General features: G+C 56.8%; 1 protein-coding gene across 7 annotated transcripts; it reads left to right on the top strand.

Moving 5' to 3' along the window:
- Positions 1 to 2,158: 2,158 nt before the first annotated feature.
- On the top strand, positions 2,159 to 17,188 carry MST1R (macrophage stimulating 1 receptor). Of its 7 annotated transcripts, none has more exons than XM_019723817.3 (20): positions 2,161 to 6,189; positions 8,996 to 9,184; positions 9,265 to 9,393; positions 9,560 to 9,730; positions 10,040 to 10,200; positions 10,513 to 10,678; positions 10,792 to 10,928; positions 11,328 to 11,489; positions 11,585 to 11,678; positions 11,803 to 12,015; positions 12,116 to 12,262; positions 12,342 to 12,504; positions 12,675 to 12,776; positions 12,852 to 13,058; positions 13,387 to 13,467; positions 13,601 to 13,782; positions 13,877 to 13,986; positions 14,218 to 14,383; positions 14,775 to 14,911; positions 16,635 to 17,188. In XM_019723817.3, the coding sequence occupies exons 1-20, from the start codon at positions 4,945 to 4,947 to the stop codon at positions 16,867 to 16,869; spliced, it is 4,197 nt and encodes a 1,398-aa protein (XP_019579376.2). In that variant the 5' UTR covers positions 2,161 to 4,944; the 3' UTR covers positions 16,870 to 17,188. The 7 variants fall into 7 exon arrangements, with proteins under 7 accessions (XP_019579380.2, XP_019579379.2, XP_088654251.1 ...); XM_019723819.3 differs by having other exon boundaries at positions 12,855 to 13,058; XM_019723818.3 differs by having other exon boundaries at positions 11,806 to 12,015.
- Positions 17,189 to 17,442: the final 254 nt, after the last annotated feature.

Genomic DNA, 17,442 nt, shown 5'->3' on the forward strand with positions numbered 1-17,442 from the left:
GACAGTCAGGTGGGGAGCATCTGAGCCCTGGTATAGGTGGGAACCCTTGGTGAGGTGGCACAGTGTTCAGCACAAATTCAGTCGGGCTGTCCTGTAGCTGTAGGCCTTTGGGGAAATTGCCCCAGCTTGGGCCTTCTCATGAAGGGCTATCCATCTCAGCTCCCCTACCTCTGGCTGGTGCATTCCTTGGAATGGCCCCCAGGAATGAGCTGCAGGGCCTGAGAGAAGACCCAGCTGACCTCTAGGGCAGGAGTGGATCCTGTCCTAAGAAGGACTGATGCCACTAGGTACACTAGGCTCTCTTCAGGCACCCTGTTTCCTGGCATGGCCCAGCCTATGTAGGTCACCATGGCGATCACAGGAGGCTCATCAGTGAAGACCCAGCCCCATTCACTCTCCCTCTTTGGGCAGAGCCCAAGGCACAGTGCAGAAAGCCTCTACCTTGCTGCTAGGGTTCCAAGTTCTGCCACAATCTCAATGGCTGAGGGAGTGAAAGACCTAGGGAGTGTTTATGGGGAAAAAGTGTCCACTGAATATGGTCTTCAGATTGTAGATTGAATCATACTTATGCAGTCTCTTAGAGCTAGGTAGGCCAAGATACTCTGCCACTAAAACCAACCCATGTTGGAGAATGTGTCCATGTGGATGGCATGGGCCAAGGGTACACTGGAATGGTTCTACTTACTGTCCCAGGAAATGGTGGCATAGCCCCTACCCTTGCCCCCCCACCCCCACCCCCTGGATCACATTAGAATGGGTATGGCTGCAGGTCACTTGCCTAGACCCCAAAGATCCACCATTCTGGCCTTTGGGGCCACAGTCTTGGTGGGTGCTGCTCACCCCTACACACATGCCCTGGGTCTCTTTTATGCCTTTTTCCTTGCTTCTGTCCCCCTTGCTTCTGGCCAAAGCACCAAACCACTGCCTCTGGGACCAGGGTGATGTCAGGCCAGCTTTTCCTGACTTCTACTGCTGTTCTGGTCAACGGTTGGCCCTGAGATGCCCCTATTGGCTGTCCTGATACCTGTAGGGCTCTCAGCTTCTCTGCAGTTCAGCACCTATTCAGGGCGGGAGTGAGAAGGAGTGGTCACAATTATTATTATTTTTTTTTTTTTTTTTTAAGATTTTATTGGGGGAAGGGGAACAGGACTTTATTGGGGAACAATGGTCAAATTGTTCTCCTTTCAGTCTTAGTTGTGGAGTGTTCTGTTCAGCTTCAAGTTGTTGTTCTTTCAGTCTTAGTTGTGGAGGGCGCAGCTCAGCTCCAGTTCCAGTTGCCGTTGCTAGTTGCAGGGGCACAGCCCACCATCCCTTGCGGGAGTCGAGGAATTGAACTGGCAACCTTGTGGTTGAGAGCCCGCGCTCCAACCAACAACTGAGCCATCCGGGAGGCAGCTCAGCTCAAAGTGCCGTGTTCAATCTTAGTTGCAGGGGGCAGAGCCCACCATCCCTTGCGGGACTCGAGGAATTGAACTGGCAACCTTGTGGTTGAGAGCCCACTGGCCCATGTGGGAATCGAACCGGCAGCCTTCGGAGTTAGGAGCAGGGAGCTCTAACCGCCTGAGCCACCGGGCCGGCCCGGAGTGGTCACAATTAGATGAGTATGTATCTAGGACAGTGGGCATCAGGGAGTGTGGGGTTTATCTAGGGATCAAGGAAGGAATAACAGACAGGGAAGGTGTTCCTTGTGGAGGAACAAGCACATGCAAACGGAAGGACCTGGTATGACTGGTTTACAGTGAAACTGGAAGAGTCTTCAAGGCCTAGGGTTCTTGAGTTCCTGGTAAAAGTCTGGCAGTGGGGAACCATTGACTGTTTTAAAGCTGTAGAGCAATGGGTTAGATCCCCCTCCTGCCACTAAGGTGATGTTTTGGGTGGAGAAAGAAGCTAGCACTGGTTCTCTGGAGTATCATTCAGAGGGGAGTGAGAACCTAAAGGAGGCAAAGTGGCTAGCACTCCTTCAAGGTGACAGATGCCAGGGCAGTTGGGTAGCTCATAAGCCAAATATGGGCCACGCTTTGTGAGTTCACCTTGGGGGAGCACTTTTACTTGGCTCTGCAAGTTCCCATTCATTGACTTCCTCCACATGGCTTCCTGTCTCTCCTCCTGCAGAGTGAGCAGGGGGGGGCGGGGGGGGGGGGCGGGGAAGGTGCTCCTGTGGACACCTGCTGTCAATGACCAAGGCTGCCTGGAGCGGACACTGGCCTGGAGGCAGCCAACAGCTTGGCCACACGGTGGCAGCAGAGAACCAACTGTTGACTGCTGCACCCCCCACTCCCTCCCTAAACGAGTGTACTGGGTGACTAAGGAGGGCTCCCGAAGTCTCTCTGAGTGTCTGGAGGTGGGATAGAGGTCACAAGAACCCATATTTCTCCCCCAGGCAGGGAATGTTCCATTTTGGTTTTGCCCTACATGACTATCTTTAGACATGTTGACTGGAACACGGGAACCATGCCATGATTTTCCATGCGTGTTTATTCATTTCCGGGCCAATTCTGGTTAGAGAAGGGAGTGCCTTTTATGTTACCTCAGGCACCTTATCCTCCCAGCACTGGGTGAGGCCCCTGCTGATGCTCTTTCCTCTCTGTCACCAGGTGCTCACCCTGGAGGGGGAGGAGATCCAGCAGTAGGAATGGGAGAAGCAGGGAGTCGGGTATCCAGAGTAAATTGTACTGGAGTGGGTGTATAACAGGGTCTGTGAGACCCACAAAATGAACCTGGCACCTCCTGGATCAGGAAGGCTTCCTGGAGGAGGTGCCACCTAAGCTTCAAGAGCAGAAAGGGAAAAGGTGCTCCTGGAAGTAGAACAAGGAGTATGGACTGGGTGAGGGAGTAAAGGAGGTACAGCTCCCAGGGCCAGGCTGAATCCTGTTGAGCTAAGGCTCCTCTTGCCCTCTTACCCTCCAATGCCCTGGGACCCATGGTTCACAGGTCCCTCACACTTCAGCCCAAGGCCACCCTGTGAAGCTTCCCCTCCCTCCAGGGTCCAGGCATACTTAGCTGAGGGGGCTGTCAGGTTGAGGATGTCCCCCCGGGCCCCTCTCCAGTGTCAGGGGGGAATCGTCGACATAAGAAACGTCCAAACCTGTACAGAATTTTTTTGAGTTTATCTGAGCCAAACTGACGATTGCCAGGAAGCAAAATCTCAACAGATTGAGAACACACTCCAGAGAATGGCAGTTTTGCAGCTTATTTTACACATTAGAATCAAAGGAGACATAAAGGTTACATGAAATTCATTGGTGGTAGATTAAAGGGGCAGGAGAATGCCAAGCAGGGAGATCTCTAGGATTAGATAAAAAGTAAAATGGAGAGACACATACTTCTTTTACATTGGTGGGTACAGGGTAGTTAATAATTAACCTTTACAGCACAGAGATGGTATGTGGGGAATAAGATAACAATGAAGGGTTCTGTGGTTTTTTGCTTTGGTAGTCTGGTGCGCTTGTGCTGGCAGTTGTGCCTTTGAGGGGGTCTGGAAAAAAAATTCCTCTGGCGTTTCAAAAGTTTGTTATCTTAGATGCACAAAGACAATAGACAGGCTCACTTAAGGTAAAGGTTGACTTTTGTCAAAGAAGCTTCAGGCCTAGGACGTGACTACCCACTATGACCCTCTTTTAGTTAGGAATTTTTAGGTTCAGACCATCCTCTGTGGTTACTTCCAGTCTCTGAGTTTGTAAGGCCCACCATCCTGGCTCCCCTGAACTTGTCAGGTTTAGTATGTGGCCCCTTTTATGTCCACACCAGTTACCAAGGGGAAGCTGCTGAGGTCCCGTTGAGAGATGGCAAGAATAGACCTAGGTTGCCTCCCCTCCCGTCCCTCACACACATCCCAGCCTAGGAGAGAGCTCTGGGGAACCACCTAGCCAGAACTATATCCTCATTTCAGAGATGGAAACACTTGAGACCCAGCCAGTCTTATAGAGCCGGTTAGAGGTGCCCATGCATCCCCAATTTCAGGGAGGTGCTGGAGTAGACCCAAAAAGGAAGGCCTTCTTTGTTTTTCTTGTTCCCATCCTATACCTTCCACATACTGAGGCAGTGATGCAGAGTCCAGAGCTAGGGTTGGGCCTCCACATAAGCTGCCTCTCCTGTGACGCTACTGTCCAGCCAACAGGACTGGCCCCATCTTATAACCCCTACCATCCTGGCAGGCAGGGTACAATGCACCTTCCTTACACCATCCTGTTGCTGACAGTCCAGAACAAGCCCACGGAAGGATGGCCGGCCCCTGCCCACAGAAGGTGGCGCCACTCCTGGGGTCGCTTCACAGCTCTCCTCTGGTCTCTCACACATTCCTGATCTCTGTTCCCCACATGGTGGGTCCCCCAGGCCCTGTCCGGGAACCAGCGTCTGAAGGTGTTGCTGTAAACTGGCGCCAAGATTAGAAATGAGCCAGGTAGTCCTCCACAGGTCACTGGCACTGGGGCGGCCCCCGCCCCTTCCTCATCTCGGCCCAGTGCATCGTGGGGGCCTAGATGGGAGAGCTCAGGCCTATTTACCTCTCTCCAGGCCACTCCACGCACACCCACCCCCGAGGCTCTGAAGAAGGAGTAGGATCCAGGCTTCAGAGGGCCTGGACGGTCTGATGGGTGGAGCGGCTGGGCCCGGACAGACCTTCAACAGGCCCCGCCCCCATACCCTGGCCCCGCCCGCGCTGCCTGCTTCCCTCCCGCCCTCCACCCTCCCGGCGACTTCACTGTAAGAGCCAGCTAGGAGCGGCAGCTGGGGCGTCAGGTGAGACGAACTCTCTAGTTCCTGCCGGTGTGTGTCCGCTCGTGCCAGGAGCTCAGACCCGAGGGCAGGGGAGGAGGGTAGACATCACAGAAGTCCGCTGCCGGAGGACTCTCAGGACAGGTGCTGGACGCCGGTTCCAGCCCTCAAGTCTGCTCACAGCCAGGCCCCGGCCTGCGGGAATCCCCACGAGGCCCCATCTGGGCCTCAATGGAGCTACTCCTGCCGCCCTCGCAGCCGTCCCTGTTGTTGCTGCTGTTGCTGTTGCTGCTGCGCCCGGCCGTTCCTGCTGCGGGAGGATCCTGGCAGTGCCCGCGCACGCCCTACGCTGCCTCCCGCGACTTTGACGTGGAGTACGTGGTGCCGAGCTTCTCGGTCGGCGGGCCTGTACAGGCCCTGGCAACCTACGAGGACCGTGTGGACGGAAGTGCGGTGTTTGTGGCCACACGCAATCGCCTGCATGTGCTTGGGCCTGGCCTGAAGCCTGTTGAGAGCCTGGCCACGGGCCCTGCTGGGGACCCTGGCTGCCAGACGTGTGCAGCCTGTGGCCCGGACCCCCACGGCCCACCGGGGGACACAGATGCAAAGGTGCTGGTGTTGGAGCCGGCATGGCCTGCATTGATCAGCTGCGGCTCGAGCCTGCATGGCCGCTGCTTCCTGCATGAGCTAGAGCCGGACGAGACCACTCTGCGCCTGGCGCCACCAGTCTGCCTCTTCTCGGCCCACCACAACCGGCCTGAGCACTGTCCGGACTGTGTGGCCAGCCCTCTGGGCACCCTCGTGAGCGTGGTTGAGCAGGGCCATGCCTCCTACTTCTACGTGGCATCCTCACTGGATGCGGAGGTGGCAGCGAGCTTCAGCCCACGCTCAGTGTCCATCCGGCGCCTCAAGGCGGATACTTCAGGATTCGCACCAGACTTTGCAGCGCTGTCAGTGCTGCCTGCGCACCTCGCTTCCTACCGCATTGAATACGTGTACAGCTTCCACGCAGGAGCCTTCGTCTATTTCTTGACAGTGCAGCCAGCCAGTGTGACAGCCCCTCCAGGCGCCTTACACACGCGCCTGGCCCGGCTCAGCGCCGTTGACACCGACCTGGGCCACTACCGCGAGCTGGTCCTCGACTGCCGTTTTGCACCCAAACGCCGGCGACGCGGTGCCTCTGAGGGCGGGCAACCCTACCCGGTTCTGCAGGCAGCCCACACTGCTCCGGTGGGTAGCCGACTGGCCGCTGAGCTGAGCATCGCGGAGGGCCAGGAAGTACTATTTGGGGTCTTCACGGCTAGCAGAGACAGCAGCCCCGGTGTGGGTCCCAACTCTGTTGTCTGTGCCTTCCCCATCGACCTGCTGGACACTCTCATCGAGCAGGGTGTGGAGCGCTGTTGTGAGCCTCCGATCCACCATGGCCTTCGGCGAGGCCTCGACTTCTTCCAGTCGCCCAGTTTGTGCCCCAACCTGGTGAGCAGAAAGAAGGGGCCCTGACTTGTGCACGTGGCTGAATCCAGGCTGTTTCCTTGCACCAGTGAGAGGGTCTGGGAGCCGGCAGGGCAGGAAGGGAGAAGTTTTCTATTCCACTCAGTTCCTTAGTGCTGGGGTGGTGTGAAGGAATGAGCCAAGCAAAGGCCACACTGAGCCCCTGTGGCTACCCCACTTTGCTCTCTCACCCTCTCACCTATCATGGCCTCTGATATTTTAGGCAGTTTCCCTGGTTATGTGAGAACTAGATTACAGCACAGCTATCTCGCTGCCAGACACACTGCCAAAGTCTGGGAAGAAGTATGGGTATCCCTCCTATGTGCCCACCACACATACCCTCAGGTACACACAGCGAAACCACCCTCCACACATAGGCAGATGCTCACAGATTCACAGACTCAGACTGCTCACCAACACAGTTTCACTTTCCCTGTGGGGACACTTGTTTTGCTCTTTTCCAAAGAGGGTGGGGCAGGAGTTGTCCGAGAATGCCCCCTACCTTTGTTCTAGGGCCTGAAAAGTTTGGGGGCTTATCATGGAACCTGCATGGCTTGGGTTTCACGGACACACTCACTCCTGATTGTTCTTTGTGGGGTGATTGCGGGAGGCCCCACGACATGGTGGGAAGGCAACTTGGCTCTAGTAGATTCCAGAAGGCTCACCCCAGTGTTGTGCAAGCAACTGTAAACATCTGGGGATGAGTAAAGGCTTAAGTGGGGCTGGCTGTAACTAGCTCACCACACAGGAGTCCCAGACTTTTTTCCAGTCTGGGTGGGCCCTGCCCCAGACAGGAGCTCTCCCAGCCCATGTTGAACTGCGGGCTCCTTCCAGCAGACCCTACCTGGGTTCTTTCCAGCCATGGTGTCAGGGAGCTGGTGCAGAGACAAACAGGATATTTCTTGAAATGCTGAGGACAAAACCAAAACTGATTCCTTAAAGCCACTGAAAAAATCCTACCCTAGATTATAAGAGATTAAACCAAGGAAATGGGGTGAATGGCACTGAACGAGTGGTCTTTCAGTGAAGTGACTCATAGTCACTGCTCTCAGAGTGTTTGGCTGCTCTGTGGCCGTGGGCCTGCTGTGATATTTGCCACCAACTCCTTTCCAGCTCCTATTGATGGCACGAGGAGGAGTGGGGGGGATCTTCCTCCTCCCTCCCTCAGCTGAGTTCAGCTAGGTTGGAGGCCTTAGGGCTGGGGCTCTCTTATCTGGGCTAGGAAGCCCTGCCTGCCCTCTTCTTCCCTCTGGGGAGTCAGAACCTCTCCCCAACTTGGCTAGTTGTCAGTGGGCCAGAAGGCATCCAGCATGGCTTGGCAGTGCCAGGCTCTAGGAGGACTAATCTCAGTCCCTGCCCAGAAGCCGGCCTTGCCCCTGAGAGGAGTGTGAACCAGCTTGTACTGTGTTTGTCCAGTGACTGGGCACGCAGCCTCCAGAGCAGCACCTACTGTGTGCTCACTGTGGCTGGCCTCAGGAAGCCCGAGGGGCTCAGAGCTTCTACCTGACATGCAAGGGTTTGAGTCTAGGGCAGTCACCCTCCTCTGTGGGACATTGGGCACTTAAGTGTTTTCAGGAGCCACAGGCCCTTAGACAAGCCTGGGGACCCAGAGGCAAGCAAGAGGGGTGTGGCCCGGACTGGAGTAGGGCCTCTTTACCCGCCTTGGCCCCACCTGTCCTTGAGTCATACTGAAAACACCTGACTGGCTTCCTGCTAGGACCAGGCCCCTTTCCTTTCTCAAGTGAGGACAGAGTCTCAGTCCCCACCCACCCAGGCTAAAGACCCAGAGCGTGTGGGGTTTCTGGGCCCAGCTCTGCACCTGCTTTTGCCCCTGGGGCCCCTGATCAGTGCTGAGGTCTGATGACAGGGTTACTCATACTTGGTCTGATGGGGGACTCAGAGGCTCCAGCCTTGAGGAGTGCCCTCAGCTAGTGAGGGACGGTCCCAAGCAACTAGGGCTACTGAGGCCTGCCTGCATTTTTCACACAGCTCCAATACCTTGCATTCACACTCTGGCTTCCTGATTTCCCAGGAGCTTCCACAGCCCTGCCTTGGAGCACTGAGTGCAGCCCCCAAAACAGCCTCCTTAAGAGCAGGGGAGAGGTTAGTATCTCTCCACCCCTGGGGCCTAGTTTGGCAGCCAGGCTTGCAGGCCTTGGCTTATCCCTTTTGTACCCTGAAGGAACTACAGGTGGCAGCTGGAGGTGCGGGAAGACCTTTGGAATCTCCGGGAAGGACCATGTTACCAACCCCATGCCTGCCAATTAACCTCAGAGTTCAGCCCCCTTGGGTGGGTGGGGATGCTGAAGCCCTAAGAGGGGACAGGGCTTGCTGAAGTGCAGGGAAGAACCAGCAGGGGGCAGGAGAGGACTCAGGTCAGGAGCTCAGACTTCCAACCTGGCTCCTCTTCCTCAAGGGCTTTAAGGCCTTTGACAAGTGACCCAACCTCTCTGAGCCTGCTTCCTTATCTGTAAAATGAGGGTGATGAGAGCACCCACTCTATAGAGTGGTTGTGAGGACAGAATGGGGCTGAGTCTGTAAGACAGTATCTCATTAACCAATGGGACATGACAAGGTAGGTAGGGCAAGGTGTAGGGGGAGCTGGCCGTTCAGCTTGGGCTTGCAACCTCTGGGCGCCCCATGGAGCGCGGTGCAGTAACTGGCAGGCCTGGGGTCTTCTCCAGGCAGGTCAGGTGAGGGGTGGGAGTTTGGGCTGCTGTGGTTACTGATAGACGCCCCACGGGGGCAGTGTGTGGGGATGAGCCCTCATTCCTTCCCTGACTTTCCCTAGCCTGGGCTGGTGACCCCCAACCCCAACACCAGCTGCCGTCACTTCCCTCTGCTGGTCAGCAGCAGCCTGTCACGTGTGGACCTATTCAACGGGCTGTTAGGACCAGTGCAGGTCACTGCGCTGTACGTGACACGCCTCGACAATATCACAGTGGCCCACATGGGCATGATGGATGGGCGCATCCTACAGGTAGGTCCCTCATCTCCACAGCCCCTCGTCCCGAGGTCCCCATCCCCATCCTCAGTTTGCTCATAGCTGACTTGTTCCAGGTGGAGCTGGCCAGGTCTCTCAACTACTTGCTGTATGTGTCCAACTTCTCACTGGGCAGTAATGGGCAGCCCGTCAGACGGGATGTCAGCCGCCTTGGGGACCACCTGCTCTTTGCCTCTGGAGACCAGGTAAGGTAGGCAGGGTCAGGCCCTGGCACAGTTCCCCATCCAATCCAGGGAGGTATTGACACACAGGTCTCACCACCCTGATCTACAATGGGACCAGGGGCTCTATGGGGCCTAGGCCACCCAACCCCTTCCAGCCACCCCTGAGCCACCTTTCTGCTACTCTAAGGTCTTCAAGGTACCTATCCGGGGCCCTGGTTGCCGCCACTTCCTCACCTGTGGGCGTTGTCTGCGAGCACAGCGTTTCATGGGTTGTGGCTGGTGTGGGGGCATGTGTGGCCGGCAGAAGGAGTGTCCTGGTTCCTGGCAACAGGACCATTGCCCACCCGAGATTACTGAGGTATGGCTTGCCTGGCAGGGCACAGGTAAGGGTGGGACGAGCTGGGCCTGTGGTGGGGTCAGCAGGTCTTGACCATAATCTTCCTCAGGACTGGGATGTCCTTAGTAGCTACAAGGAGGGCATTCTTGGCAGAGGAGAGTGCATGCAAAGATGTGGAGGCAGAAAAGTGCTTACGTGAAGACTAGCAAGTGACCTACAGTGACCGGAGTATGGGGAAGGCAAGGGGTACAGCAGAAAAGTTTGGGGGAAACAGACAGAACTGAGAGGCCTGGCCCACAAAAGGACTCAGGCTATCTGCTCCCTTTCCAGTTCTATCCCCACAGTGGACCCCTAAGAGGCAGCACGAGGCTGACCCTGTGTGGCTCCAACTTCTACCTGTACCCTACCGGTCTGGTGCCTGAAAAAACCCATCAGGTCACCGTGGGCCAAAGTCCCTGCCGACTGCTGCCCAAGGACAGCTCAAACTTCAGGTAAAACAGGGCCCTGCCCTTCCTGATGGGGCAAAGCAGTCCCTTCTCTGTGAGATCCTATCTTCTGCTTATTGGGGGCCAGGAGGTATGAGGCAAGCTGCAATGACTCTGGCTGCTTTGTGTCTGGGGAGACATATCTGTCCTTTCCTGAACCTGCATATGCCCTGTTGGTTCATGGACCAGATCCTGCCTGCACTGGAGGAAGGCATGGGTGGAGAGGCCATTCCCAGGCTCAGAGGAGACTGATTTGTGGTGGGCATGCAACCAGGCCTGTGTGACCCCTGACTGACCCTGGGTTCCCCGATGCTCTAGCCCAGTGTTCCAGAAGGACTTTGTAGAGGAGTTTGAGTGTGAGCTGGAACCCTTGGGCACACAGGCATCCGGGCCTGCTAACATCAGCCTCACTGTGACCAACATGCCACCAGGCAAGCACTTCAGGGTATATGGCACCTCCACGCGACAAGGCTTCTCTTTCATGGTGAGGCCACCTTGTCTTGTCTGTGCCTTTGGCCAGCTGGACAATACGGGCAGGGAAGGGCTTGGAGTGGAGGGTCTCCTTCACCAAGCTAAGCCACCTCCATACTCTCTTAGGAACCAGTGCTAAAGGACATACAACCCCTCTTTGGCCCACGGGCAGGGGGCACCCGCCTCACTCTTAAAGGCCAAGGCCTGTCTGTAGGCACCAGCCGGGCTGTGCTGGTCAATGGGACTGAGTGCCTACTGGAACGGTAAGTGATGGCAGGTGAGGGGATCGGTGTCCATAGGGCCCCACCCAGGGGAGCCCTTACCCCTTACCGGGAGGGGCTTGGATCCCTGTCAGAACAGAGGGAGGAGGGCTCAGTCACATGGCCAGGTTCAGGAAGAAGGGTCTATTGCCAGTTCCAGTCCACAGATGGTTGGGGATGACAAGAGAGCCCATCTCAGAGTCCATTGGCTCCAGCTAAGTCTGTAGGAAACCTGGTCCCTCTCTACCTTCTTGGAGGTCTTCCTAGGACTGCCCTGTCTGTAGACCCATAGAGTATGGGCAGGTGGGGAGACGAACTGGGAGGGATCAGCAGACCCCTGGGGGAGGAAGGCCTGGCCATCACCTAGAGGGTGACACTGAGCCCAGTCCCCCTGTTCTGCAGCGTCAGTGAGGGGCAGCTTTTATGTACCACACCTCCCAGTGCTGCTACGGCCAGCGTTCCCATTCGCCTGCAGGTAGGGGGTGCCCAGGTGCCTGGCTCCTGGACCTTTGACTACCGGGAAGACCCCATTGTGCTGGGCATCAGCCCCAACTGTGGCTACACGTAAGTGCTACCTCCTTGCCCACTCTGGTCTCCTAGGAATGAGAGAGCCAGCCTCGGAGAGTACCCCAAGCCCACCACCCTGCTCTCCTCCACAGTGGCTCCCACGTCACCATCCATGGCCAGCATCTCACTTCAGTGTGGCACCTCGAGCTGTCATTCCATGACGGGCGTAGGCTGGCAGCAAACAGGGTGAGTGGGCAGGAGGGAGGAGGCCAGACCAGTCCCCTGAGTTCCAGCCCTACCCCATGCTGGGCCAAGGAGACTAGGATGGCCATAGGGGGTGCCTGGCTAACTACTCTCGCATGGGCTCCAGCAGTGTGAGGGGAAGCTCCCGGAGAAGCGTTGGTGCCGCCTGCCTGAGTACGTGGTCCGAGGCCCCCAGGGGTGGGAGACAGGGAACCTGAGTGCCCGGGGGGATGGGGCTGCTGGCTTCACACTGCCCAGCTTTCGCTTCCTGCCCCCACCCCGTCCACCCAGCACCGACCTGGCCCCACTGAAGCCTGAGGAGCATGTCATTAAGTTTGAGGTAAGTGTGGGGGATGGAGGGCGGGGAGATGGAGGGTTCGGGCTGCAGCCTGCCCCAGGGAGATGGGGGCACTGGCCAGTCCTCCTGATGGTCTCTGCAGTATATCGGGCTAGGAGCTGTGGCTGACTGTGTGGACGTGAACGTGACCGTGGGTAATAAGAGCTGTGACCACGAGCTTCGGGGTGATGTGGTCATCTGCCCCCTGCCCCCCTCCCTGCAACTGGGCAAGAATGGTGCCCCACTGCAGGTAGGCAGCTCAGCGGGCCCTGTATAAGAGACATGGGCCAAGGCCTGCAAGCTGGGCCTGAGTTGTCACTTGCCCCCAGGTCTGCGTGGATGGCGACTGTCACATCCTGGGCAGAGTGGTGCGTTCAGGCTCAGAGGGGGTCTCACAAAGGACACTCTTGGGTGTCTTGCTGGCCCTGCTCCTGCTTGTGACTATATTGACCACTGCACTGGTCTTCAGCTACTGGCGGAGGAGACAGCTAGGTGAGCTCTCCACTCCCACCCTGACTCAGCCCTTACCCCCAAACAAGGGCATCTCCAAGTCCCTATATCCTCTTTCTGCCCAGGCTTTGGGGGTCTGCCAACAGCTCCTGGGTAGGGGTCAGTCTTTAGCAGTTTGGGGAGGCTAGCCACCAGGGACTGTCTTTCCACAGTCCTTTCTCCAAGACTGGATGACCCAGCATCCTTGGACCAAACCACTGGAGCCATGACTCTTCCTATGTTCCGCTCAGGCTCAGACTACAGAAATGGCCTTGGTGAGACGGTGGAGGCACTAGAAGCTGGGGCCATACCCTCTGCTCCACAAGACCCTTACTCCCTCTCTTCCACAGCAGCCCCTGCCATAGATGGTCTGATTTCCACCACTCGCGTCCACAAAGCCTCCTGTTCGGACAGCGGGAATGAGTCCTGTGTCCCACTGCTACAGACAGAGTCCATCCAGCTGGGGGTCCTGGACTCTACGCTCCTGGCCGAGGTCAAGGATGTACTGATTCCCCATGAGCGAGTGGTCACCCACAGTGACCGAGTCATTGGCAAAGGTGTGGGTGCCAGACCACGTGGGGCTGGGGCAGATATGGAGTCCTGAGGTGACATGGGACAGTTGGACAGGACTCTGCTCTGACCTTTGGGCAGATCACATAAGCTCTCTGAGCTTCCAGTTTCTCACCTATAAAATAGGAATTAGTTTTGTCTTCAGCGGGTTCTGGTACAGATGAAGTGGGCCTGGAGGGCGCTCTACCATCAGGCAGCTACTGCTTGTTTTTAATGTCAGATTTGCCAGTTGGTGCTCTGAGGTCGGCTTGCCAATGAGAGGGTGTGGTCTGAGCACCTGGCAGTGGGGTCCCTCTCACCATCTCCTCTCATCAGGCCACTTTGGAGTTGTCTACCATGGAGAATACACAGACGAAGCCCAGAATCAAATCCACTGTGCCATTAAGTCGCTGAATCGTAAGTGGGACAGAGGCTGGGCGGGTCCTCATCCCTGCTGCGCTACCACATCGCTGAGTGACCCTGAGCAGGAGACTCTTCTCTATTTCCCCATCTGACCCTTCTAACGGGCCTGACTCACACTGCTCTGCAGGCATCACGGAGATGCAGGAGGTGGAGGCCTTCCTGCGCGAGGGGCTGATCATGCGTGGTCTGCATCACCCAAACGTGCTGGCTCTCATCGGTATCGTGCTGCCACCTGAAGGGCTGCCCCGCGTGCTGCTGCCCTATATGCGCCACGGAGACCTGCTCCAGTTCATCCGCTCACCCCAGCGGGTTGGTGCTCAGCTGGCCCTGGGTCGGGGGGCTTGGGCAGCAGCTGGGGGTGGAGCTGCTTTGCCCTTGCCTGCTGACCCATCTGTGCCCCCAGAACCCCACGGTGAAGGACCTCATCAGCTTCGGCCTGCAGGTAGCCCGCGGCATGGAGTACCTGGCAGAGCAGAAGTTTGTGCACAGGGACCTGGCTGCTCGGAACTGCATGTGAGAGACTGGAGCAGTTAGCGGGAAGCAAGGGTCAGGGTACCAGGCCTAGAGCTGGCCGAAAGGCGCCTCCGTCCTGGGCATGTCCTGCCCGATCTGGCCCTCAGTTTTCCTATCTGCCCAGTGCAGGCTTAGGTTAGACTCTGTGGCTCTGAAAACCTGTGAAGACCTGGAACAGGTGAGTTTAGGGCCTGGTGGGGGCCAGTCCTGAGTGTGATTCCCCTCTCCCAGGCTAGATGAGTCATTCACAGTCAAGGTGGCTGACTTTGGCATGGCCCGTGGCATCTTGGACAAGGAATACTACAGTGTTCAACAGCAGCGCCACGCTCGCCTACCTGTCAAATGGATGGCGCTGGAGAGCCTGCAGACCTACAAATTCACCACCAAGTCTGATGTGGTGAGGCTCCACCTAGCCCAGAGTCCACCTGGCCTCAGTGTCCTGGGAGAACAGTCGGCTTTGCCCACTCAGCTTCAGATGGCGATCTGAGCCCAGGGAATCTCCAAGCTGGGCAGCCCTCCTGCCCATGTGCTCACCTCTTGGACAGGAGGAGGCTGTGAACTCACTGGCTCCTCACAGAAACTCTAGGCCTTGCCCAGCCCCAACTCTGGACACGCTCAGATGGTGGGAGGAGACAGTGAAGATGCTTGTGCGATAGGGAAGAATAGGCTCTTGGAGGGTGGGGCCCCCCATATCCAGCTAGAGGGCTCTGGGAGGTAGAAGACCTGGGGGCTCCGCTTACCCCCAAGTTGTGGGTGAGAATTGAGTCCCCTTACTTTTCCCCTCCCAGTGGTCGTACGGCGTGCTGCTATGGGAACTGCTGACGCGGGGCGCCCCACCGTATCCCCACATCGACCCTTTTGACCTCACTAACTTCCTGGCCCAGGGTCGTCGCCTTCCCCAGCCCGAGTATTGCCCCAATTCTCTGTGAGTATGTGGAGGTGGTAATGCAGAGGGAGCTGGGCCCACGACAAGGATGTGGCAGGAGACAGAGTTCTTGCTTTGCTTTCTGACCTGGAAAGGGACCCTCTTAGTTTCCTCATCTGTGGACCGGTTCCGCCCCCATTCGGGGCTGGGTGCTGGGAAGATATCATGGTTGCCATGGTAACAGCATTCCCAACTTCAGAGTCTGGGTTGAGGCCAGTGATTTGATTTCCTGGCACTCCTCTTCCCCCACCCCCGCCAAGGGGGGCTGTTTTCCATCTTTTCCACTCACTTAACCTCAAGGAAAGGTTCCATTAGCTCCCACACTAGTCCCTTCCACGTCTCTAGATCAGGTGTTTTTTTTCACTGGATCTAGTTTCAGATTTCCCATTCCCGGAGGCATGGCAGCTGTGTCATCATAAGTGCCTGTGGGGTGGGTTTGGTGCCAAGGTTCATCTTAAGCAGCTCCGCTGTGCCCAGGTCTTTGTTGGAACAGGCAGGACCAGGTCACAGGTCCTGTCTCAGACTACATTCCAAAAGGGATGAGTAACCCTTGCTCACAGCCCCGCCGCCTTGGGTCTGATCTTCATTATTCACTTCACTAACGTGCCTGGTTTGAAGTACGGGAGGTTAACTTCACAGCCTATCTGCTTCTGGGTGAGGTTCCCTGAAACAAACTCTGAGTTGGAGATTTATGTGCCCAGGGTTTATTGGGAGGTTAGGGGCTACGGAGGCAGGACTGGGCAGGAGGAGAAGCTGGGCTGTGATACAGATGCAACAGAAGCTGCAGCCCATCCCACGGGGACTACTTGAGCTGGGATGGCCCTTTATAGTTTTCTGACATGAAGATGAAGGAGCCAGGTCTTTGTACCAGACATTAATCAGTCACTGGTCACAGCTGTCCCTGAGGAGGGAGCGTGAGCTTCGGGCAATTCCTAGAGAGAGCCTCAGCCTCCAGCAGTCAGCAGCTATGGGAGAATGAAGAGGGTAGGGGGGTCTGGGTGGCACACCACAGCCTCCACTACACCAGGGCAAGTCCCTTCTCCTCTCTGGGCCTCAGTTTCCTCATCTGTAAAGTTGGGATGGTAATAGTACCACCCTTTAAGAGTCTGAGAATTCTGTGGAATTATTGTGTGTAGGGCACTTAGAGTATAATTTAAGGCAGGGATGACATTCCCAAGATAAAGGGGCAAGGATTAGGACCCACCAGGCAAACCCAGAGAAACTCTGCTTAGGAGCCACGGTGCCACGCGTGCTGCCCCACACGTCCTTGTCACAGGAGTCTTAACCCCCATTTCACTGGAGCTGGGCTTCCTTCCTGGATGATGTGTGGTGATAAAACCATGAGAGCTTGTGAGGTGGGCCCTAAGCTAAGCACTTCACAGGCATCCTGTCACCTGTGTCCCAACAGCTCTGGGATCAGAGGAAGATCCAGAAGCACAGAGAGAGATTAAGGAACTTGCTCCAAATCACATAGCCCAGGGCACGGGCACAGGAACCAAGCTCTTAACCCCTGAGGCAATTCGACCTCCACCAGGGTGGGAAGGCAGGACTGGAACAGAGATCATAGTGATGAGAAGAGTTGCCCCTGCTTGGGCTACGCTGGGCGCTAGGCCCTGTTGCCTGTTTTCATCCTTAAGTGGCCTGCCAGGGAGTTAATGGGTGGGTGGCCCAGAATCTCTGGGTGGGGTTAGGCCCTGCCCCTGACATTCTCCTCCCCCCGCAGGTATGCAGTGATGCAGCACTGCTGGATGGCAGACCCTGCAGCACGACCCACCTTTGGAGCGCTAGTGGGAGAGGTGGAGCAGGTGGCAGTCACTCTGCGTGGGGACCACTACGTGAACCTGGGCCTCGGCATCTTGGAAGAGGCGGACGTGCCCCCAGAACAGTTGCTGTCCACACCTATGCACAGGAGCACCGGGAGGCCCCGGCCCGTCTCAGAGCCACCAATGCCCACGTGACCTCAGTCCTAGATAGGCCCTGAGGGGCCGGACCTGTGTAGCCCCTTTGGGGCATTAACCCCAGGCTGCCTCTGGGCCATGCCAGGCCTGCCCTGGCCCAACCTGCCCCTGTCCTGGCCCTGCTCCTTAATTTTCAGGGCCTATAGGAGGGGAGCAGGGCCCCTCACTCCACGGAGGGAGCCAGTGAGGATGATCCTTGATGCAGTGAGTATTTATGGAGCGCCTGCTGTATGCCCGGGCCGCGAGGCACAGTGGACTCAACGGTGACCAGACACTGGCCCGTGACCAGTAAATGAACAAATAACTGTTGAAGCACAAATTGTGGTAAATGCTATGAAAGAAAAAGAGGTGGTTTTGAGAGAATGAAGGACAGCTCTAGATAGAAAGATAAGTACAGAGGTGAGGGAATTCCCCCAGGAGATGCCTTTTTTGCTGAGACCCTGTGAGGTGGGAGCTGTGCCAGAAGCAGAGTTGGGTGAAGAGAGGTCCTAAGGCTGGAAAGGGGTTGGCTCAGCGAGAAGGCTCCAGAGAATAGGAAGGTAGGCAAGGCCCAGATCCAGGTTGCCGTGCCCC

The sequence above is a fragment of the Rhinolophus sinicus genome, chromosome 5, assembly GCF_057876585.1.
Source record: "Rhinolophus sinicus isolate RSI-liver-muscle chromosome 5, RSI-T2T, whole genome shotgun sequence".
Taxonomy (NCBI): Eukaryota; Metazoa; Chordata; class Mammalia; order Chiroptera; family Rhinolophidae; genus Rhinolophus; species Rhinolophus sinicus.